The sequence below is a fragment of the Piliocolobus tephrosceles genome, chromosome 17 (genome assembly GCF_002776525.5).
Source record: "Piliocolobus tephrosceles isolate RC106 chromosome 17, ASM277652v3, whole genome shotgun sequence".
NCBI classification, from domain to species: domain Eukaryota; kingdom Metazoa; phylum Chordata; class Mammalia; order Primates; family Cercopithecidae; genus Piliocolobus; species Piliocolobus tephrosceles.
Window position 1 is genome coordinate 65,247,459 of NC_045450.1, and position 23,006 is coordinate 65,270,464.

A 23,006-nucleotide genomic window follows, 5' to 3' on the forward strand; every position below is an offset into this window, starting at 1 on the left:
AAATCAACTTTGTTGGAGTACCAGGTGTTGAGAATCAAGTGGGATTCTTTGGCTATTAATAGGTTGTATATCTCAGAACTGGCTTTCTGAGATATACAAATTTCTTGGAGAGAAAAAAAGGAGAGAATTACAGTAATCAGAATCACCCACACCTCAACAAAAATTAGAGCAGAACTACAGCTTCTCAGAGTATTTCTGTAGTTAATATAATAAAATGACAGATTTGGAGTTGAAATGGATCATTGAGTTCAAGCCTGCCAATGAATTCAAAACTGTCCCAGAGCATGCCTAACACGGCCCATTCAGAATCCAGTTGACATTCCTAGTATGATGCATGCCTTGTCTAGTGTGAGACTACTTTCTGGAAATGGATGCACAGAATCGGTATTACAGGAAGTTGTTATGGCATGATCCCCATGAAGATGTATTCCCAACTTACAGCTTGTATTTTGTCATCAATATTTGCCCTCCTCTAACCCCAGCAAGTCATAACACGACTGCAGCCATAAAATCTTCCTGCTGTGCTTCTTCGTACAATAGTGGCTCTTTTCCACCTAGGCTATAAGGATATTATCAATGTCCCTCAAAAAGTCAAGTGACTTCTGACCATCCCTAACTGATCTTTAATGTGTTTCCTCCAACAGTTCCTTAAATACCCAGTGGAATGCTCCTCTATGGCAATGTATAGAACCTCCGCAACTACCACTTGCAATTTTTTAGTAACTCAGAACTGTTGATATTTACAATGGCAAAAATACAGATCCTAATGGATACTGACAACTAACAGAAATACTGACAAGTAGCAACTCTTCAAGGGAGTTGAGAACAGGAAGAGGGTGCTATAACTAGGTGAGAACATAAAATGTGAAACTCTGTTTACTGATCTTGGAGTAGACAGATATACATTAATTTTTTTTAAGTACATAAGATTGTACTATTTGATGCTCTGATATATTTTTCTTCAATATAAAAACTACTGGGAGGGGAGCAAACATTATCTGCCCTGCACAGGGCAGTACTAATGGAAGGTCATAGGCAGCTAAGACTACCACCAAACCCCTAGAGCAGCCCAACCCCGGAGTCAGATGGCCCTGTTCCCTGTTTACTTGCTCCAAGGCAAGTATCACACGTGGACATGACTGCTTCCGGTACTTTTTGGTGCATTTTGTCCTCCCTGGCACCTGGTGGGTGGTGAATCAGCAGTTCTTGAACGAATGAGTGGCTATTACATTAACTCGTGCCTCAACGAATGAATGAATGGACGAACACAGACCGAGGGCCTGACCCACTTCCCTCTTCCCTCCCCGGCCCCACCGCCCCAGGCTTGGGCGAACCTCAGGTGAGCGCCTGCTCGCCGCTTCCGCGAACCTTCGCCTACGGCGGCCGGAAGGCATCAGGAGCACGGTCAGGGCGGAAAAGCCGGTCCGCGAGCACGCAGGCGCGGCCCTGAAGCTTCCGGGGGCCACTTCCTCCTTTGTCTCCTAGCTACGGCTGGTAGCGTTGTTGACATCCCCGGAGTCTGTGCCGCCAGCCTGAGCCCAGAGTTTCGCGGCCTCCGCGATGGTAAATCTAGGGTCTCCGTCTACGCCCCGGCGCTCGAAGGACGCCTACCGGCAAGGACCTTCGCTGCCCGGCTCCTGGGCCCCCCCCCCAGGCACGGACGGTCCAGGGGCCGCGGCGGAGACTGGTGGCTCCAGGATTTTCTTGGAGGGGCGAGAGGGAGACTTTGGAAAGGGGGAAGAAGATGTCTAGATAAGTGGAAGCTGTCTTGGGAATTGATTTCGCGGGGGTGGTACATAGGGAGGGGTGATGTTGAGAAAGGAAAGAGAGAGATCGAGAGAATGAAGAATGCTCAGGGGGGTGAGAAATCCGGGGAGCCAGGAAAGTTTCCAAAGAAGGGGCAGGAGGACGAGATGGAAAGGAAAAAAATCAGACCCTTAGAGAGAAGGAAGAGGTGGGACAGGGAAAGCAAGGGAATGCAAGGGTGAGAAGGAAAGATACTGAAAAAGAAGAAAGGGAAATAAAAAGGAAGTAAGTGATGGGAGACTCGCCCCCCTCCCCCCCCCCCAAAAAAAAGAAGAAAAAAAAAGTAGAAACTGTGGAAAGCAAAGGTCGTTAAGAGAGGAATGAAACGGGGATTGGAGATGGGAAATTATACTAGGAGCACTCAGAAATCATGAGACGAGAAACAACTGGGTGGAGAAATGGAAAGGCCAGGGAAAGAAAAGAAAGGAGTTTGGGAGATAAGTAACAGGGAGAAAGATAAATGAGGACACAGTGGCTTCACGAGGCTGTGGACATCGTCTTAAAGATTGCCCAAAATGCAGTAAATTATTGATCCCCTGTTCAGCGTTTACGGTTTAGTGCAGTGTTTCTCAAAGTGAGATGCAAACATTAGTTGCTACATAAAATGGCCCAGAAATGCTAAATAAGAATGAATCACATCGTGAGAAAGTTATTCCTCTTCCTTTTTGTTCAACCTTCAGACTACATACAGGAGAAAATTTCTGTTACTATTAGGTCCTTAATACCACTGTCATTTGGAAGTTTCCATTTTTCATCTAAAGAGCAGGCCTCAGGCTCAGAGCTTTCATTGCAGTAGAATTTAATGATATGCTGTCTCTTCATTTTGTTCATTTTGTTTGTTTTACAGTTATTTCTATTTATGAGGAATAACATCAGGTTTCCATCTGTGGTAGTGATATATGGTTTCCTTTTAAAATGCATTTATTTAAACTTTTAGCAGTGAGATAATTTAAAGAACACTTAGATAAATAATATACATGGCATTCATAATGGTAAGAATAATTAATCTAGTATAAAAATGCCTAAAGTTAAGAAAACATTGGCTATGATGCTGAAATAGAGAAAATAAGGGCTCATGCGGATACCAAGTACAAAGGAAAACTATCTTGAAGTAACATAATGTTCACCCATGTAGCACTGAGGAAAAAAGAATATAGCAAACCCTCATCAAGAGAATTTGCAGAATACTGTTTGAACTCAGAATAGTTCTGAGATTGCTCAGTCTTGAACAATTTGCAGGTTTGGAAAAGATAGTTCTTGACTTTGACTTTTCTAGAGGGGAAGAAAACCTACAATAGAGTCTACACATAAGATTCCAAATGAGTTTAAAACACAATAATAGATTCCAGAATAATCATTCATAGTTGAACATTCAGCTTGCACTAAGATGCAAGCTATAGTTATCAAGAAAATCCTAGAATCCTGGAATACTTTGTTTTTTATAGAATATCCTTTAAATTTAATCATCTGAACTGATGAGGTCACAGTAATGAAAATAAGATTTCTCAATAAGGACTACTTTTAGACATAAGGAGGCCATGATATAGCTCTATAAATATCTAAAGCACTATAATGTAGAAAAGGAATTTTCATTTGAATACAGCAGGGTCAATGAATGAAAGATAATCTGGGATAAATTGCCATGCAATGTAAAGAATAATGTTCTAGTAAATGGAAACAGATAAATATGGAGTGAACTCCTGTGAGGCAGTAAGCTGTCTTTCTTACTGAGATTTATCAGGATTGTAACCACGAGGTCTTATATAGGTATATTTATGTGGGACTTGACAATTTCAAAGCTGTCTTTTAAAAATCTGAGATTATCACACTTGGCACCTTAGGTTATGGAGATAGGGGAGGAGGTATCTTTCCAAACATTATTCTCCTTAGGTTTGGAGTTACCATAGGGCCCTTTTGGTTAATTATCTTCCTGGTCTCTTTCAGGCAGAGGTGGAAGAAACCTTAAAGAGGATCCAGAGCCATAAAGGGGTTATTGGAACTATGGTTGTAAATGCAGAAGGTAAATATATCACAGGCTATCTTCTTGACATGCAGAAGCCAACCAGGAACCTGTTTGCTCTGTTAGTCCATATATATATATAAAAAACACTCTGCTAAGATCTGGGGACATAAATATGAAGAAGACATGTCTAAAAATGTCTATATACTCCTAAAAAGCACTATACATTGTTTACTTTTTAAAGCTTTTCCAATATTTCAGAAGTGCCAAAAAAACTATCATATAGAAGATAGGGAGAATATCATTGTTGGTAGTTTGTTTTTGTTTCAACATTTTTAACCATACAGAATTTCAGTCTTTATTTTAAGTGGAACGTGTTCCTTGAACATATTTTATTTAAAAATCTTTGAGAATTAATGATATCATTTATAATGTACTCTTTGTGGATGTAGTATAAGAAGAGCCTATACATTTCCAACTATGAAATCTGTAGACTTACCAGAAACTTGCTCTTGCTGCACAATCCTTGTTAAGAATCGACATCGCATTTACTTTGGCACATTACTTTGGCACATTGCTCCATGCTTAGCTATGGTGGCAACCTCTTAAGAGCTCCTGCTGGTTTCATTGCTAATTCAGACACTTGTAAGGACAAGGGGTGCCAGAAATTACAGAGCATTAGTTAAAATAAGAGTAGCTACTTTACATAATTTGTGGTGCAACCATGGAATTGGCCCATTACCAATTGGTCCATTACCAATGGAAAAATCCATCAGTAAATATTTATTGAGCAACTACCAACTGAAAGTCTGCTTAAATTGTGAACTACAACTCCTTACCACTAAGAATGGACAATCACCTATTTTACTGGTGGTTTTGATCATTAAATGAGACAATAATTGTTGAGTGCTTGGCATAATACCCAACACTTAATAGTAATTAAATAGTTATGAGAATGTTGGGATTTTTAATTCATTTATACAGATAAAGCAATTGATTTATTTTATAACCAGTAACTCAAGGCCGAATGAGTGAGAGAGATAATAGAACATAATAAATTTTCGAGCTTGAATAATCAGGGCAAGAGAGGATTTAAGATCTGCCTTACATGTAAGTCAAGAACTATGCAGAATATTTCCAGGAAGCATTTCAGCCCTAGTACATGGATCTGGTTGCATTGATTTTATTTCCAGGTATTTGGATACACTCTGCCACGGCTCCGAAGATGAGCCGTCCATGTGATTTCATAGAGGTGGTTCATTAGTTTCCTTTGGCTGCAGTAACAAACTACAACACGCCTGGTAACTTAAAACAACAGAGAACAGAGACGTATTCTCTTCCAGGTCTGGAGGTTAGAAGTTGAAATCAAGATGTCCGCAGACTCATGCTTCCTCTGAAGACACTATGGAAGGATCATTCCTTACCTCTTCCTAGCTTCTGGTAGTTGTCAATCTTTAGTGTTCCTTGGCCTATAGACACATCACTCCAATCTCCATCCCCATCATGATATGGCATTCTCATCTTTGTGTCTCTTGTCTGTTTCCTTATAAGAACCCCAGTTATTGGATTAGGGCCTACCCGAATCCAGTGTGACCTCATCTTAACTAATTACATCTGCAAACACCCTGTTTCCAAATAAGGCCACCTTCTGAGGTTTATGTTGGACTTGAATTTGGGGATCTGGGGAGTCTAGGGGACACTCTTCAACCCTGTTACAGGTACATTCACCTGTGACACCCAGAACCACTCATCTAGTGTTATTCTTTGGAAGATCTTGGTCTAAAGTAGGTAATCCTGGTGATATGCGTCAAACGTCTGAAAAATATTCACCCCCTTTGATCTACAATTTTACTGCTAGCAGTTTATCCTAAAGAGTGATGACAAAAATATTTAGGTATGAGGATACTCACTGAGGCATCATATGTAATAGCAATAAATACATAAATAGAACAAGTAAGTAAATAAATGTGTCCTAACAGTAGAGGAATTTTTAAAGTAACTATATAATATTTACTTGATGAACATTGCTCTATTTAAAAGGTTGAAGACTATTTAGGGTCTTGGGAAACTACTCACAGTATTAGATGAAAAAAGCAGAGAACAAAGTGGTCACCAGCGCGTTCTAATCCTATCTATGGTCAGGTGCACATATACACTTCAAATAAATAGAGAAGGAAGAGTAGGGATATGTTACAGTGATCACCCTGAGTAGTGAGACGAAAAGTGATTTTCACTTTATTTTCCTGAGGTTCCTCAATTAACACTTCTCTTATCTGAAGGCAACAAAATATTATTTTCAATACCCATTAACTTCTAATTAACCTCTACTAGGATAAGTTTATATTAGAATTCAGGACACTTTTCAAGGTTTCTGGGTACTTAAGAGTTTTTACCTGAAAGCCAAATTAACCTGTTTTCCCTAAAATATAAATAAGGGGCTTATTTTATGGTTGGATTATTAATAACCAGAGTATATGACAAGGATGTTTATTAATGGCATATGGTGTAAACTGTGTGACCAGAATGTAATAAACTACTCAGTTTCAACAACCTACTCAATTTTAGATGAAAGTGTCATTTATTACAGTGCAGCTTTGTAGCTTTTCAGCTTTGGGAAGTCCCATGAAATTTAATACCAAAATATTTAGCTACGATGATGTTTTATGTATTACTGTTTTCTACTAGCAGTTGTGGTCTACTAATTCTAGGCAAATCATTTTAGCATTCTCAGATTATATTTGTGGTTAGGTCAGACTTCTACCATGCTTATTCATTTAGATAACATCATATGCCATGTTAAATATAGTCCTTCGGTTTCACTGTTACTGAAACATAGACTTCCTATTGAAGACAGTAAAGTAGTCTTCCCAGTTTAGCCCAATGCTACATATTTTAATTAGAGCAGATTTTTGTTAGCACTGGTTTCTCATTTATAAAACCATTCGTTGTTTATAATATTGCAACACTGATCACTGAATTAGATACTGGCAAATATGTATATTTGTCCCCCAGGCAGTCAGATCTGTCATATTTTCTTATGTACATAAGTCTGATTTCTACAGGCTCTTAATTTTAAATATTCCTGACATTTCTAACAATCTATCATTTGAGTTTCATTAGATTGTAACAGCCATCCAGCCAATTCCTTTTATTTTGAAATACAATCTATCAACCAAAGCACAAATGTGCAGTTGAAGATGACAAATTGAAATAACGGGTGCTGGCTTACTAGGATCATAGAGAGTAGTAAAGTAGTGCCATCAAATCTTAGAATACATATGCTCTTTGTTCTAGGAGCTTCATTTTAGGAATTTATCCTACACATATATACAAATGTGAAATGAGATGACCAAGGACATATTAAGTAGCCTTGTTTACAAAAGTGAAAGATTGAGAACAGCCTAAATGCTCATCAGTAGGACATATTAAGTATATTACAAAACATCTATTCAACAAGACTGTTATTCAGTCATTAATATAAGTGACTTACATGTACAGAATCAGAATTTCCAAAGAGTATTAAATTTAAAAATCAAGGTACGAAATAGAGAATGGTATCATTAAAATGAAGATTACAAACACAAACACATACATTCTTGAATAGACCTAGAATGTCTCTAGAAGGCTCCTAAGAAACCAGTAGTTGTTTCTCAGAAGGGAAGTGGATAAATTTTGTACCATGTGCTAAAATTACTTCTCAATAAATTATTTTTTAATTACCTCACATGGTGCCAAGCAAGAGTTCAATAAATAGTTGTTGATTGATTTTTTCCAAGTGTGTATGGCAGATATGAAAAACTCTATGTGTTTCCACTGTGCACACTTATTATTCAAAAAGGCTAGCTCTTTTATTTATTGACTTGGATCATGAACAGACTAACTAAATAGACCTGAGCATCTGATTCATAATCCTGTCACCTACATTTTAAATAATTTATTCTGGTTGTATTTCTTGTTTTGCTAGTGAGCATTGCACCCTTAGTAGGTAGTCACTACTTAGGATGCAAAATAAAACTGCTCGTCAAAAAGTTCCCATCAAAGGTTGCGTGTTGCTACATTTCCATTTCATGCTTGTTAAAGATCCATGCTTTGTGACCTTCAGGTATGCAAGACAGCTGACTGCCTTCCAGGGAAAAAGTGGCCAACAAATCATAATAAAAGATTAGCAAGGTTTTTATGATGCTTTATTTATTGAATAGGTTTTCCTGTAAATATTATCCTCATATTGTTTAGCAAAACATTCTGGACCCAGCAGTTATCTTAAAAGAAAGAGAAATCAGTCTTTTCAAAGTCAAAATTGATGGTCTTGAAGATTTTTATGAAAACCTGGTAAAATGCTAAGTTTGTAACACTCTTCCACTCTTGAAAGTGCTCTTCTTGTTTAATAGTCTCTGGAGCTACATTCTCTGAAGGAAACCAGGAGCCATATTAGGCTCATTTCTTGAGTGCCCTTAATACAGATACCTAAGGAATTTGATAGCAATCCCAAATTCACCTTCATATCTCCTCCTAAAATAAAAGCACATTGCAAATCAAATCCCTGGAATTCTCTGGCTATCTAGTTCTTCTCAAAATAATATGAAGGCTATCTCTGATTAGATACGATATATGTAAAATACCTACCACAGTACCTGGTACATACTAGGCATTAATGCTGGGTGTTCCGAGTTGAGTTAGATCGATTTCAACTGAATTGAATTACACTTGCATATTCTTCTGGCTAGAATTTTCCAGTTAATAGTTTCTGTTTTAAACTTGTGTAACAGAACAGTAGAGCATGCTGAGCATGGTGGCTCACGCCTGTAATCCCAGCACTTTGGGAGACATGAGGCGGGTGAATCACCTGAGGTCAGGAGTTCAGCCTAGCCAACATGGGGAAACCCTGTCTCTACTAAAAATACAGCAATTAGCCAGAGGTGGTGGTGGGTGCCTGCAGTCTCAGCTACTCCAGCTACTCGGGAAGCTGAGGGAGGAGAAGTGCTGGAACCCAGGAGGCAGAGGTTGCAATGAGCAGAGATCCTGCCGTTGGACTCCAGCCTGGGCCTACGACAGCGAGACTCCGTCTCAAAACAAAAAAACAAACAAACAATGGAGCACACAAGTAGCCAAATTTAGTAGTGTTTAAACCAAAAATGAGTGCAAATCAGGGAATGCATAGCAAAACTACAATATCCTTATTAGCATCTTTTCTAACATAAAATTTAAGGTTTGCAAAATACGGTGTGAGGAGTCCCTTTTGATGTACCCTCTAGCATGTGTGATGATATCCCTTTATGTTTCTGGCCTCAGGGAAGAAGACTAACACCATGTCACAGATCAAGCACTTCAAAGCAGACTCACTGTAGACAAGATGTTCGGGGGAGTGCATTTCATCTAAAAATATGTTAACTTAGTACTCAAGTAGTCAGTTAACAGCTTCTGAAAGATTTATGCACAAAAACGTTCATCATCACACCATTAGCTATAAAAAATAAAAGGTACAAAATGACCAAACAATAGGAGATGGATTGTATTATATGTCCATAAAATAGTAAAGTATGCAGTTATTAAAAATAATGTTGATGACACTGTCAACAAGGACAACTCGTATTTTATAATTTTAATGAAGAAAAAAGCAACAGTCAAATTTGTAAATATAGTGTCACACAACTATACTTGAAAATCTACATAGAGACAAAAAGTTTGGAGGGAAATAAACTAAAACTGTTACCAGAGAGTGATAAGCCATAACTTTTTCCTCCTCTTTACAATTATCAGTGTTTTCCAGTACTTCCACAATGTACATATTACTTTTCTAGTCAGAAAATTATTAACCAAAATTAAATTTCATAATAGGTATACCCATCCGAACAACCTTGGACAACTCAACAACTGTTCAATATGCAGGCCTTCTTCATCACCTGACAATGAAAGCCAAAAGCACAGTTCGTGATATTGATCCTCAGAACGACCTGACTTTTCTTAGGATCAGATCAAAGAAACATGAAATCATGGTAGCTCCAGGTAATTTGGCATTTCATTTCCTAGTTAAATCATCTTTCTACTTTGCTAGATAAAAAGCCTTGTTTCTATGAATGGGAAGTATATATTTTAGTATGCAATATAAAACAACATTCTTCTATTGCAAAATGATGTTTGAATGTAAAAATCCCAACCTAAAAATTCTATGAAATTAGCAATTAATATGACCCATGACTTTAGAACAGGTTGAATTTTGCCCACTTGCATTTATTATTAGTAATGAAAAAATTTAGAAAATGTAGGTCTGATTTTCAGCAAACTTAGCATACAGACTCTGCAGAATGGGAGAAATGTTCCCTGTCCTGCAGATAAAGTAGGCAGTGAACCCAAGGCCTGTAGGTTCTTAAACCCTCCCTGTGGGGAAAGTACATCTCCCCCGTCTACCAGAAGACAGCAGCCACAAAAACACTCCTTTCCCTGAAGGAATTAGGTTCACGATGTTACAAAATGACTGTACCATGGGACCTATGCCACCAAACTAATCTAGAACAAACCTCTATAGCAAATCCATCACATCAGAATTGCCTATAAACTCAATGAAGCTTTTTCTACACCAGTGTCCTCACCCTGGCTACACATTAAATCACTTGGAGGAGTTTTTAAAATTTTTTCCATCCCTGCAACTCAACCCCAAACCGATGAAATCAGAATCTCTGAGGCCCTAGGAAATCGGTATTTTCTAAAGGCTCAACAGGTAATTCTGATGTGCAGCCAGGGTGGGAAACCATCTGTCCATGTGATGTTTTGAAGAGAAAAGCAGTCTAGTTGAAATATTCCTTGATTAAATTTAAATTAAGGGTGAATTGATTTTGTCCATCTCTCCATAGATAAGGAATATCTTCTGATCGTCATTCAGAATCCATGTGAATAGACCTGTGATGGCCAAGGCTGTCTAAGCGACACTGGGTTAGAAACACTTGGCTCTCATGATTATTAAAATTCTATTTCAATCTAACTGACCCTTCAAACATTCTTTTCTATTTCTACATCTAAACTGTTCTGCATGTCTCAGTTAGTCCCTTTTGATTATATTGTGAAGTTGTACTTTAGTGATACAATAAATGAATTCTGGTATATACATCTCTATTGTCTTATAATACACAAAACCAAGGATTCTAATAAGACAGCCCTCCTTGTGACAATTCTTTTAGTCTAGAAGTAGCTGTCACCAAGTACAGAAGTAGAATTTCACCCATTTCTGTGGTAGACCAAGGAGATTCAGTAGAGCACTGTGGGAGCTATACGGAGAATAGAAAGTCCCAATACACAAAGAGTGTTCAGTGGTTTCCCAGGTTACATAAGGACAGCAGGGAGTCAGAAGCATGGTTCCCACTGGGGCCAGTGCCAACCTAAGCAGCTCCTCCGTCCCTCGTACTTGTGTTTCCAGCACACCAGTCTGAGGGGGCCAGGAATGAGTCTTAGGCAAGGTTTCATACATACAAGGCTGAGTACATAACTCCAGAAGGTTTGATTTTTACTGGACATCAAACATTCAGAAAATCATGAAAATAATATAACAAATCTAACAGATTTCTATGCACCCCAAACCCACAAGAAGAGATGTTAACATTTTTCCACATTTGCTTTATATCCTCTTTTTTTCCAACTAAACTTTGCATTTTGAGATAACTGAAGTTTCATGTGAAATTTTTAGAAATAATATAGTGATTCTGTGTGCCCTTTATACAGTTTCCCCCCGTAGCAACATCCTCCAAAACCCTAGGACAGTATCACAACCAGGAAATTGATAGTGACTCAGTCAAGATACAGAATATTTCCATCCCTGGCAGGATTCCTCGGATGCCCTTTGGTAGCACCTCCCTCCAACCCTTGACCCCTGACAGCCACTAAGCTGTCCTCCATTGATATAATTTTTTAATATCAAAAATGTTATGTAGGCCAGGCACGGTGGCTCCCACCTGTAATCTCAGCATTTTGGGAGGCCGAGGCAAGCAGATCACCTGAGGTCAGGAGTTTGAGACCAGCCTGGCCAACATGGTGAAACCTCATCTCAACTAAAAGTACAAAAACTAGCCAGGCATGGTGGCACATGCCTGTAATCCCAGCTACTCGGGAGGCTGAGGCAGGAGAATCATTTGAACCTGGGAGGTGGAGGTTGCAGTGAGCCAAGATGGTACCACTTCACTCCAGCCTGAGCCACAACAGAGTTAGACTCTGTCTAAAGAAAAAAAAAAAAAAAAGTAAGCAGAATAAATACAGTATGTAACCTTTAGGGATTGACTTTTTCCCTCTGCATCATTCTCTTGAGATTCATCCAAAAAATAAGAAATTAAACATTACGGATAAAGCTGAAGCCTGCTCCTCCTCCTTGTGCCTCTGTCCTCCTTCCCCAGAAGATTCTTGTCAGGAGGCACAGGTTACCCAATGCAAGGGTCCACAGGTACTTTCACCTAAGTTCCTGCCACAGCTCCACATGAAGCCAAGTGTGAGAATGATGCCTGGTAAGTTTATTAGTGCAGCCACACCACTGGTCCTAATTTGCACCCTGTGAGACTATCATAGCCAACCCAGAGAGACGGTGGTATCAGCAGAAAGGAAGAGCCACACCAATCTCCCCAGTGGTGATGGGAGAGGAGACAGGTCATGGATGAAACTCACCCAAGGCTGAGGGAGACAAGGGAGACTGAAGCCAAACAGCCAAACCTTTGCATGCAACAGATGTCTGAGCCCCACTGTATAACTCAGTACTCCTGGGAGCAGGGCCTGCACATGTCAATTTTGCAAATGTTCTCCAGGTAGTTGCAATGCAGCTGCAGGCTGAGACATGCTCAGTCATGGTCAGGAATGAAGGTTTTAGAGTCATTGGCCCTAGATTCTTCAAATTCTGGCTCTGCTGCTTGTCAACATTAGGAGCCCCATCGCCTTATTTATAAAACAGGGTGATAAGAAAACCTAACCAAGGCCTTGTTTATGAGAATCAGGTGAGCTGATACAGATAAAATGCCTGCCACACAGTGAATATTCAACAAATACTTGCTTTTGCCGACATTGTTGCCACCACTCAAAAATGGCTCTTACTTGGGTAGTGAGGAGGAGTAGTCCAATACACATATAAACGAGTTTTAGGGACAACTCTGCACATCATCAAGCCGCACAATTATAAGGAGGTTGCTGACTCTGTCTACAGAGAGAACAGAGCAAATAAGGAAATGAGCCCAAAGTATAACAGGAGTGTGTCCGCCTTAACCTGTAGGATGAATAAACCCAGAAGGATTGTAGGATAGGGAAGCTACGCTATGGCACATAGCTGACTTTGGAGCCACTTTCCCACACTCTTTATTTTAAAAGACTTCAGACTTATGGAATATTAGAAAGAATAGCACAAGGAACAGCATACAAGCTTCAGCTACATTCAACAACTGTTAATATTTTATGATATTTGCTTCATCTCTAAGTACATATTACATATATAGATATATATGCACACACACATAGCATATAAAAGCTGCCTATACTATAATAGCAGGTATTTCTCCAAAATTAAAGAATCCTCTTAATAACCACCACACCAGTTTCATACTTAAGAAATTTAATATTAATGCAGTAACATCACATAACATGCAGTCATATTCTAACTGACACAGCGGTCCCAATAATGTTCTTTATAGCTTTTGAAAAAAATCCAAGGGCCTATCAAGGATCACACGCTGCATTTGGTTGTCGTGTCTCTTTCATTTTTTAGCTATTCTTAGAAACTTATTCTCCACTTCACGACCTCTAGGTGGTATCCAATTTGTATTTGCTCTCCCTAGAGACCCCAGTGCTACCTGCCCCCCCATTCCCCACAAGCCCCTCTGACTGGGCCCAGACACAGTCTGCAATGACAGGAAATGAAGCTGCAGAGCAGGTCTTCAACACAGGTGAGTGACTGCCTTCATCTCAACCTCTTCCTTCAGCCTAGTGAAGCCTGAGTAACATGGTACTCCCTCATTCCTGGACAGCTTCAGCATCTGCTAACAGTTTGCAACATAAACAAGGTCTTGCTAGAATCTAAATGACAAGAAAATACACTAGTGAAGGGAAATCCATTCTTTTTAGAGTCTCAAATTTTCACACCTGGAAAGAACCACAGAGATCATCTATCTGACCCTTTGGTTTTACAGGTGAGGATTTCACCTGAGACAGGCGTCAGGTGTCTTTAAGACATCAGGTATGTGAACTTGTATTGGTCTGGCTGTGCGTATCAAACTGGCACTTATGACACTATCAGGGGCTCATGCCCTTGTGAGATCCCTCCATACCATCCCCAAAAATTGTTTTTAGGAGGCACAGAATAGCTCATTTTAAAGTGTACCAGAGATAACATTTGATTCTAATACCCAAATCTGTCTTCTTCCCATGGTTTCCTGCCCACCCAGAGCTTATCATCAGATGCATGGCTGAGTGGTAAAGCCACTTCCTTCCTCCTGACACGTCCAGAAACTTCAAGCCCCATTTGCAACATAGCCATGTGAAATCTCTGGCAGGTGCAGATGGCACGGCTGCAAGTGCCAGAACTCTATGTGGGCTCTTAAGGGGAGGAAGACACTTCCATCCCACTGGGCAGGAAACTCACAGTAGTTGCATTACAGTCCTGCCTGTACCTTTGCATCCAGAGGAAACTGTGAGGCTTTGTTGGGGCAGAGACTGTGGCAGCAAAAGGAAGAATTTGCCAGAGCCACTTACAATAAAGGAGGATGTGATCTCAGGAAGTTTGCACCACACCTCTCTCTATTCTGGCACCTACAACTTGATATTCCTCTTGGATTCATAACAGCATAGTTAATGACCTATATCTAAAAGATGGCTGGACCTATAGACTGAAGATTCACACCCATCCAAAACCATCAGCAAAGCTTTCAGTTCCTAGGGGAAATGCAAACCTGGGCTCATACGGTGCTCCCTCTTAGTCTAACTTGCTATAAATTTTACCTGAACAATAGAAGATCTAGTTGCAGTCTCTGGAGGAACATATTCCAACCACAAATATTAATGATCATGAACCTGGAAAGACCAGCTTAATAAAATAGCTGAAAATGAATTTACACATCATTAGCATTATGAGCTCCCAAATCTTCATCTCTGAACAGCTGGACTATCCGAGTAGAGGATGGACGGGAACCCGCCTAGATCTCCAGAGCAGTGCCTCCAGCAGACCCTCTCACTGGGTATGTTCTGGCTTTTGAAATACGTTACCTATTCTCTTCTAAAGCCAGAATTACTACAGACTAAGGGTGGACATTTTGTCTCCCCTCTTGCTCTTTGAAAAATTAGAATTATCTCCAATTTGTGTTTGATATGGGGCAGAATATTTCCACTCTTTTGATGTTAGAAAACAATATAATGTCCTTGAAATGGAAACTATCACATGTGTAGGTGAATTGCGTATAGATATTCATTCAACCAATATTTTGTCTTATATTCTCTGTTGAAGAAAAAGACAAGAAAGGCCGGGCGCAGTGTCTCACGCTTGTAATCCCAGCACTTTGGGAGGCTGAGGCAGATGGATCACCTGAGGTCAGGAGTTACCAGCCCTGCCAACATGGTGAAACCCCATCTCTACTAAAAATACAAAAATTAGCTGGGTGTGGTGGCAGGCACCTATAATCCCAGCTACTTGGGAGGCTGAGGCAGGAGAATCGCTTGAACCCAGGAGGCAGAGGTTGCAGTGAACCATTGCACTCCAGCCTGGGCAACAAGAGCGAAACTCTGTCTCAAAACAAAACAAACAAACAAAAAGACAGGAAAACATGGATCATATGTGGGGGCATAACAGCTTTCAGAGAGGTATAACATCTTCAATGGGGGACTTACAAAGATAAGTTGATCTCTCAAATCCTGAGAATCATGGGGCTAGATGACTCCAGTAATACAAAACCATCTCTAATACTGGAAACTCAGGCATTGCCTGAACAGTTTGGACTACATAAGTTCACAAATCTTTTCTGGTACATTTCTTATGCAAGATTTGACATAGAGGGTTAGCCATGCACCCAGCCATTCCTTGAACCCATAGAAGATAACACTGAATCTTCTTACTTACTCCTGGCTTCTTACCCCAGGGAACCTCCATTCTGTATTTCCCTTCAGCACATATGGTTTCGGGGCTCCCTCTGTAGATGTCACCAGCCTGGAACACTCCCACCACATACAGAATTGATTTTAAAATCCTCTCTCTTTGGTCAACTTTACAACTTGAGAAACACTACGGTACAGTTGAGAGAACATGAGATCTGGGTCTGACTCTATGACTTATTAGCAGGGTCAACAACTTTCAACCTGAGTTTTCCTGTCTACAAATGTGAAGAATGTCCACCCACAGCGGCCTTGAATTCTGAACTATACAGGACAGCATAGATGCCAATTACTGTTATTAATAATAGCAATGGCGGCAAAATAAAAGTTTACCACAGTACAAGCCATTTAATGCATCTCACTGTGGCCTCCTCTCATCTTTAATTGTAAATATTAATAGGTTTATAGAGTGGTGATCCTGTGGTGAACAATTTTGTGTAAATCCCTTTCCTTGTCATTTGGTTAGCATTTCCACATTCCCAACTAGAATTCATATTGATGTTTAATATCCAAATGCAATTTCATCTGGTTGGTCCGTGGTAAAGACATGGTCCAGGTGAGGCCAATGAGAGATGTTCCTTAGTATTTAGATATGGAAGACAGTCAGAGGAAAATTTCCATGTGGCTCGACCTATGCATGAAAGCACAGGTGTTGAGGGTAGCCATGTGTTCCACATGGGAGCAGCAGAGAAAGCCAGTTCTAAGAAGAAAAGAATGCTGCAGTTGTGCATCGTGACATGGAATGAGAGGTACAGTGTTCATTCCACGGGCTCCCTGCAGTTTTCTGGGTCCTCAGCTGCATTTTGGCACTTGGATTCTATGTGGCAGCCCTGAGGTCTTACAATAAGTTCTCTGTTTTATATATACCACCAGAGTAGGTTTCTGTTGCCTGGAACCAAAAAAATTTTAACCAACAATTCTGGGCTATATTTGGGTCGCCCCTGGCTGTTTTAATCAGACACAGTGGAGGAAGTGGAGCCAGCTCAGGAAGTGAGCACTAATCAGAGGCCCTGAGCAATGGGGTCATGGTCACTCCCTCCCTAGCTTCCAATATCGCCAGTTAGGAAGACAGGGTACTGATGGGCCTGTCAGGAGGTGGAGTTCTGGGGGACAGAGAGACACTGAGGTGTCACTCTCACTGGGAAGCAGGGACTTTAGTTTATTTCCACCTGGTGACTGGCCTCTGCCTCTGTCATTGGCTAGAAAAAGAATGGGCCACCTGGACTCTAGGCAGATGCATTTCCGAAGCAGCACTCCAGGTGTCCGAGAGCGTCTGGAGTGGTGGAGCTACACATGCTAGAAAAAAGGGATAAAGTACAGTATGGAATAACCTGACTTCCTACTCACCCTTGTTTCCAGAAGGCAGTGAGGTACAGAAGAAAGGACACTGCTTTGTAGCCAGACAGGTCTGTCTTTGGCTCACAGCCTGGCCATCAATAATAAAAATAGCAAGAAGAACATAGGCAGCAACAGCTAACATTTGTTGATCATTTACTATGTGACAGGCACATTAAATCCTCACAACATTCTCATTTTACAGATAAGAACACTAAGGCATAAAGAAGTTTCACAGATTGCCCAAGGTCAATCAAGTTCTTAAATGTCAAAAGAGGCACCCAAACCCCAATACTTGATTCCAGCACACACTGGTAGCCAGTCCCTTGCATCGTGTATTCACCAGATATTTGGCAAGGAAATTAACATCTCTGATCTCAGAATCCTTACCTGTAAAATACTGACAGTAAATCTTGCATTGTAGATTGTTAGGAGACTAAAAAAAATCATAGAAAGCATCTGACATTTTGTAGATGTTCAACAATTATTGGTATTATCATCATCACCATCATCAATACTATCTGGAGAACCAGTAAGTGCTGAGAGATGACCATCATGGCAGTTATGTTATCACTATAAATACAATCAGTATCATAATTTTGACAATTAACAATATCTGATGAGGTTCACGTGATAGATAAGTTACTCCTAATACTTTCATCAAAGCCCCTTAGATCTCCAGCAATCAACCATCCATCTGGATCAACAGGATTTCACATCACCATTCCGTTCATGGAATATCCTCATATCTGGAATTGCCAAAAGGATTAACTTTCCCATCAAGACTACATCTACTGTTTTGTGTGTTCACCAAGCCTACACTTCATCCCATTATGTCTACACATAAAAGTAGTTTGTTATACACTTTATCCTCCTCCTACTGTCTATACTTATAACCAGTTTGAACCATTCCTTCTTCCCCTGTACCCATACTGCCTACACATATAGCCAGCTTTTCTGTTTTGTCTAAATTGGTTGGCCAATTCAATCCATCAGACTCATTTTCTGGTCTGCATTGACTAACTACATTGACTCAATAATCAAGAGAAGTTGAATTGGTTGTGCTTTTGACAGACCATTAAGCTTCTGCATTGCCTTATTCTTACCCCAGTACCTGGCAGAAAAATCTAGCACATGGTGGGTGCCCAGTGTCTGAGGGTTAAACAATTGATGTTTATCCACATCCTATTTTCCTACCTTAGAAACACTGCTCCCTGAATCACAAGACTGGTTGCAAAAAAGTCCACCAAGGTAATGAGTGCCTTTAAAGTAGACAGAGTTAGCTAAATCCCCTAAAAATACTCAAGACAGGATCCTGACCAATTAATTAGCAGATTCAAAACGTGAAGTTCTCAATTCACATTGCAAAATGAATCAAGGCAGGTCACTGACTCTCACAGGTCTCCTTCTGTACCTGCTCCTGCACAACTTTCTGCTTCTTGAATAGCCTCAAGGAAATATCTGGAGCCTCCTCATCAGGAAAGCAGAAGGCCCAGCTTCTCAGAATAGGCTCCAGCCCTCTCAGCTGTACCCTTTGTGCAGCATAAATGGGAGGCCTGTATCAGCAAGTCTCACATCTCTGGGGAAAGAATCATCAGACTGCAATGTCCCAAATGGTGCCAGCAGCCAGATCTTTTATTCCATATGAGCTTTTCGTTGTTCACCAACTCTGAATCTTTGCATTGGGTCTCAGGGGAAGTGGAGGTAAGTAAATGTCTAGTCTCTCCAAGAAAAATATTTAAAACACAACACCGTCAGTGAGGGCAGGAGGACAGGAAAGGGGATATTATCACACATGTTTACCTGTTCTTGCCAAACCTAGCAATTTCCAGAAGAGGCAAAGAGAGATTATTAACCATTTATGAAATCTTGAATTAATTAAAATGCTGGCTCCATCTAAGGCTCTAAGGAAAAGAAGGTGTGCTTCTTAATCAGGGAACCATTAACCAGGTGGCATCCCATTCTGCAAGCATTTAACCATAATCACTTTAAGCCAGGCACACTTTATGCCCATGAACAGACATGGGTGAGGTCGTGTCTGCCTAAAGGAGCTCCTGCTGTAGTAATGGAAATAGGCATGCAGAGATGTACATGTTCAATACAGTAAGTTAATAGCACATGAAGTATGGGGGAGGGACAGTGGAAATGCAGAAAAAGGATTGCTGGTGTGCATGGTGTTTACAGAAAGCTGAATTAGGACAGACACACCTGAGCTAGACTATAAAGGTGTAATAGGAGGTTATGATGGAAAGAAGAGAGAAAGCACTATCTGGACAGAAGGAACCCCAAAGGAGGCTACACTCTAGGCAAGTGGTTTTTCAAACCTTGCTTTAGGAAATAGTAGCCTTTGCTCACACAGAACCTTGATCAAAGGCTGGCAAAGCTACTCTCCATGAAGCAGGACAGGGCTTCTTTTCCATGCCATTCTCTCATCCTGCCCTTCGCCACTCCACACTTAACACACAGTGATCCTCACCAGATTCTCATGGAACCCGAGGGCTATACAAACAGACTTAGGAAACCACTGAACTAAGCAATACAAATTCTGCATTTGCAATGGTTCAAGCCAGAACTGGGATGGCCTTTTGAAAGTTTTGATACTGTCAGGCCACCCTAGATCCTTCCAGCTTTACTCCCCTAGTCAAGTCTGACGACTTCATTCTTTCTTTGGAGCTGTCTGAAATTACCACCACGGCCACCTCCTGCAAAATCAGTTAGCTGTGTGGGTTTCCATCTCTCTTCACATCTGCAAGCGACTTACAAACAAGGATCTATCTTCTCCCTGCATTTTCTCCCACCAAAACTCACAAATTTTACTTACTGAATAGTCACATGGCACTCAATATACCTGGACAGTGTTCCAAGCCCCTCCCAGATCTAACCAGCACCAAGTAGATACTTCATAAAAACTTGAATTAAAAACACCCTTTCAAATCTGAGCTTAATTTATTGTTCAAGATGATCTATTCCAGGGTTTTCCACACTTGCCTGATCATAACAGCAAATTATGATACTTAAAAATCCTGGTACTTAAAAGTCCAGATTCCCAGGATTCTGATTACCACTTCATGTGTCTTTCTTTTCCAAGTGTGGTCAGGGACCAGCAGCACCAGCACCACCTGGGAGCTTGTCAGAAACGCAGAATCCTAGGCCCTACCCCAGACCTACTGAGTCAGAATCTGCGTTTAACCAGATCCCCAGGAGTTTTTCATTCCAATTAAAGTTTGAGAAGCACTACTCCAAGTCAAGGAACTTTATTCCACCCACCCCCACCCCCAGCAAATGCCCTGGAGGAAAGGGGCTATAATTCGGAAAGTGGGTGAACACAGCAGCTCCATCCCTCTTCTCTGAATGAATCTCCCTCCACTGCCAAGTCCAGGCCACCCACAGCCACAGTCAGGAACCCCGAGAGAAGAAAAGGACTATTGTATATAAGTCAAGGTATGCCCCCTTCCTGACAAAAAGAAAGAGAAAGCAGCAGACTCCTGTAAAATCCACCCAAAGTAGGGAATCCTGATTCCCCAGCCAGGTTTCATGCCCCAAGCATTTGTGAGTTCTCAGGGGAGCCTCAGGCTGCCAGTGAGCTAGTCCAGCCATTATCCATGTGGCATCTCCATGACTTTCCCCTTCACCTCCTCCAACCCTCTTCTCTTGGCACTCACATGTCCACAGGACAATGCCATTCCTCCCAGAACTGAGTTCTGAACATCACAGACACTGCCTACAGGAACCACTAGAGCTAGAGAATACAACCCCACTCACCTGCCACTACCATGTCCTCTACAGGTATGATTGCCACCTACAAGGTCCATCTAGAAATAGAGGAACGGAGTCCTACTTAGACACCTTGGGAAATCTACTCTTACTGAGTTTTCACAGTCCAAAAACTTCACCTAATAAGATACAGACCTCATTCTCTAATCAGAATGGTTTTTTCACTCGGAGAAGTTAGGCTTACTGGGTTAAGCCTACTTGTCTTGACTTCCTCTTCACTTAGGGTGAGTTCTTTCTTGGGAGCTCCTGAACATCCATGCAAACATATTTCTGATAGAGCCAGCTTATCCATCAGCTAGATGTGCCTGGATCCCTGTGTGAACACAACCTGGGCTCAAACCAGGTTCCTACAGCATGTGTGCACTGTGGTGTAGAGTAATAGAGTCCATGCTTTGTTCTAGTTATTCACGAATGTCACCTCATTTGATTTCAAAATTACCTAGCCTGGCAGGCCTTATTAATCCCATTTTTCTGATAAGGAAAATGAAGTTTCTGTGAGGGCAATACTTGCTCAGAGCCACACTGTTTGACTCAAAGCCTCTTGAGGTCAGAAACTAAGTCTTATGTCTCATTATCCGTCTCCCGAAATCCTGTGCATCGTTCAGTATCTGCACTTTGTCTGTGCTCAGCTAATATCTGTTGAATAAAACAGTAAATGAATTGTGAATGTGGCCACAATCCACATCAGCAGTGGTGGGGATGCAAATAGGGACACATGTTTTAAATGAAAGCACTCATCACTGGAAGCTCCACCTTGCAAATACTTGGGCCATCTGGGGTCTCTTGGACCTATCCCTTCCCAGCTCTTCCAAGACCACTGACCCTGGTTTACTTCCTATTCCTGTTAGTACAGAAGACAAGATGGTCCACCCTCCAGGTTAGGATAATCACCCCCAACACAGCCAGAAATTCCATCACATATGTTTGCGGATGTGTGTGTGCGTGTGTGCACATGTGGGAACATTTTACAAGATATACATCGACAACATTAATCATAGTGATTTCTCTCTTTTTTTGTGGGTTGGGGGGATGGGTGGGCAGAGTCTCGCTCTGTCGCCCAGGCTGAAGTGAGTCCAATGGCACAATCTCGGCTCCCTGCAACCTCCACCTCCCAGGTTCAAGCCATTCTCCCGCCTCAGCCTCCCAAGCAGCTGGGATTATAGGCACCCACCATCATGCCTGGCTAATCACAGTGATTTCTGAGTGAGTGGGATTATGCCCAATTTTATTTTCTCCCTTTCTACCTTTTCACTTTTTTCTTCAATTTATGCTTGTATTGAGGCAAGACCTGCATATGGAAAGCACACATCCCTTAAATACATAGCTTGAGTAATTTTAACAAACTGAATCTATTCGTGCACCCAACACCCAAAAAATACCCTAAACATGACCAGCTCCCAAGAGATACATTTGGGGCGCCCTTTCGGTCCCTAATGCTCGCCACAAGAGTCACCAAGAGACTGACTTTTATCACAAGGATGAATTTTTTCTCTGTGTGTGTGACTTTGTGTAAAGAGAATCTCACTCTTTTGTGTCAGGCTTCTTTCAGTCATCAGAGCTCTAGTGAGATTTGTCCACATTATGTATGAGCAGTAAATCACTTGTTCTCATTGCTATTTGTTGCTTTTTTAGGCATGAAAACTGTAACATAAATATTTTTAACAGAAAAAAGAAACAAGAGAAGTCAGTGCTTTCAGCCACCAGACCCCAGACACCAGCAATCTAGCAATCTCAGTGGAAAGAACAAATACTCTGGAATCATAGGTTCAAATCCAGACCTAGTCACTCACCTTTCCAGAGAGTGTTATTTCACACTGTGAGCCTCAGTTTCTTAATCTGAAAAATGGTGATCTTCATAGTTTCATGTGCAGGCACTGGTGACTTCCACCCAGATGTCCTTGTATTCTGTTTATTCCTGCTCCATGTTCGTCTGCTGCCCTTGGGTTACTAAAGCCTTTTATAGGCACAGATGGGAACCACAGGTGCCTGGGAGTTTATTTGTGCTGAGCCTCAAGGCACAGAGCCAGTGACTGGT

General features: G+C 41.0%; 1 protein-coding gene and 1 long non-coding RNA gene across 9 annotated transcripts in view; one reads left to right on the top strand and one right to left on the bottom strand.

The window, feature by feature from the left end:
• LOC111552541 overlaps positions 1-1,422 on the bottom strand; it is a 310,028-nt gene extending 308,606 nt beyond the window's left edge. For both annotated transcript variants that reach the window (XR_002734665.2, XR_002734664.2), the window contains exon 1: positions 1,335-1,422. This is a non-coding gene — a long non-coding RNA (uncharacterized LOC111552541). The remainder of the gene's footprint in view (positions 1-1,334) is intronic.
• On the top strand, positions 1,188-16,201 carry DYNLRB2 (dynein light chain roadblock-type 2). 7 transcript variants are annotated; one of them, XM_023226838.2, is made up of 5 exons: positions 1,204-1,563; positions 3,751-3,826; positions 9,602-9,769; positions 13,561-13,668; positions 16,047-16,201. In XM_023226838.2, exons 1-5 carry the CDS (start codon positions 1,561-1,563, stop codon positions 16,142-16,144), a joined length of 453 nt encoding a protein of 150 aa, XP_023082606.1. In that variant the 5' UTR covers positions 1,204-1,560; the 3' UTR covers positions 16,145-16,201. The 7 variants fall into 7 exon arrangements, 5 of the variants coding, with proteins under 5 accessions (XP_023082609.1, XP_023082606.1, XP_026302624.1 ...); XM_026446839.2 differs by having other exon boundaries at positions 16,050-16,201; XR_002734663.2 differs by lacking the exons at positions 13,561-13,668; positions 16,047-16,201 and adding an exon at positions 10,615-10,746 and having other exon boundaries at positions 1,188-1,563; positions 9,056-9,769.
• The last annotated feature ends 6,805 nt before the right edge of the window (positions 16,202-23,006 follow it).

Excerpts from the sequence above, each read along its gene's own strand:
- DYNLRB2 (XM_023226838.2), top strand. Across the intron at positions 9,770-13,560 it reads TGAAATCATGGTAGCTCCAG|AGACCCCAGTGCTACCTGCC; the intron begins GTAATTTGGCAT and ends TGCTCTCCCTAG. Across the intron at positions 13,669-16,046 it reads AGAGCAGGTCTTCAACACAG|CAGGGTCAACAACTTTCAAC; the intron begins GTGAGTGACTGC and ends ATGACTTATTAG.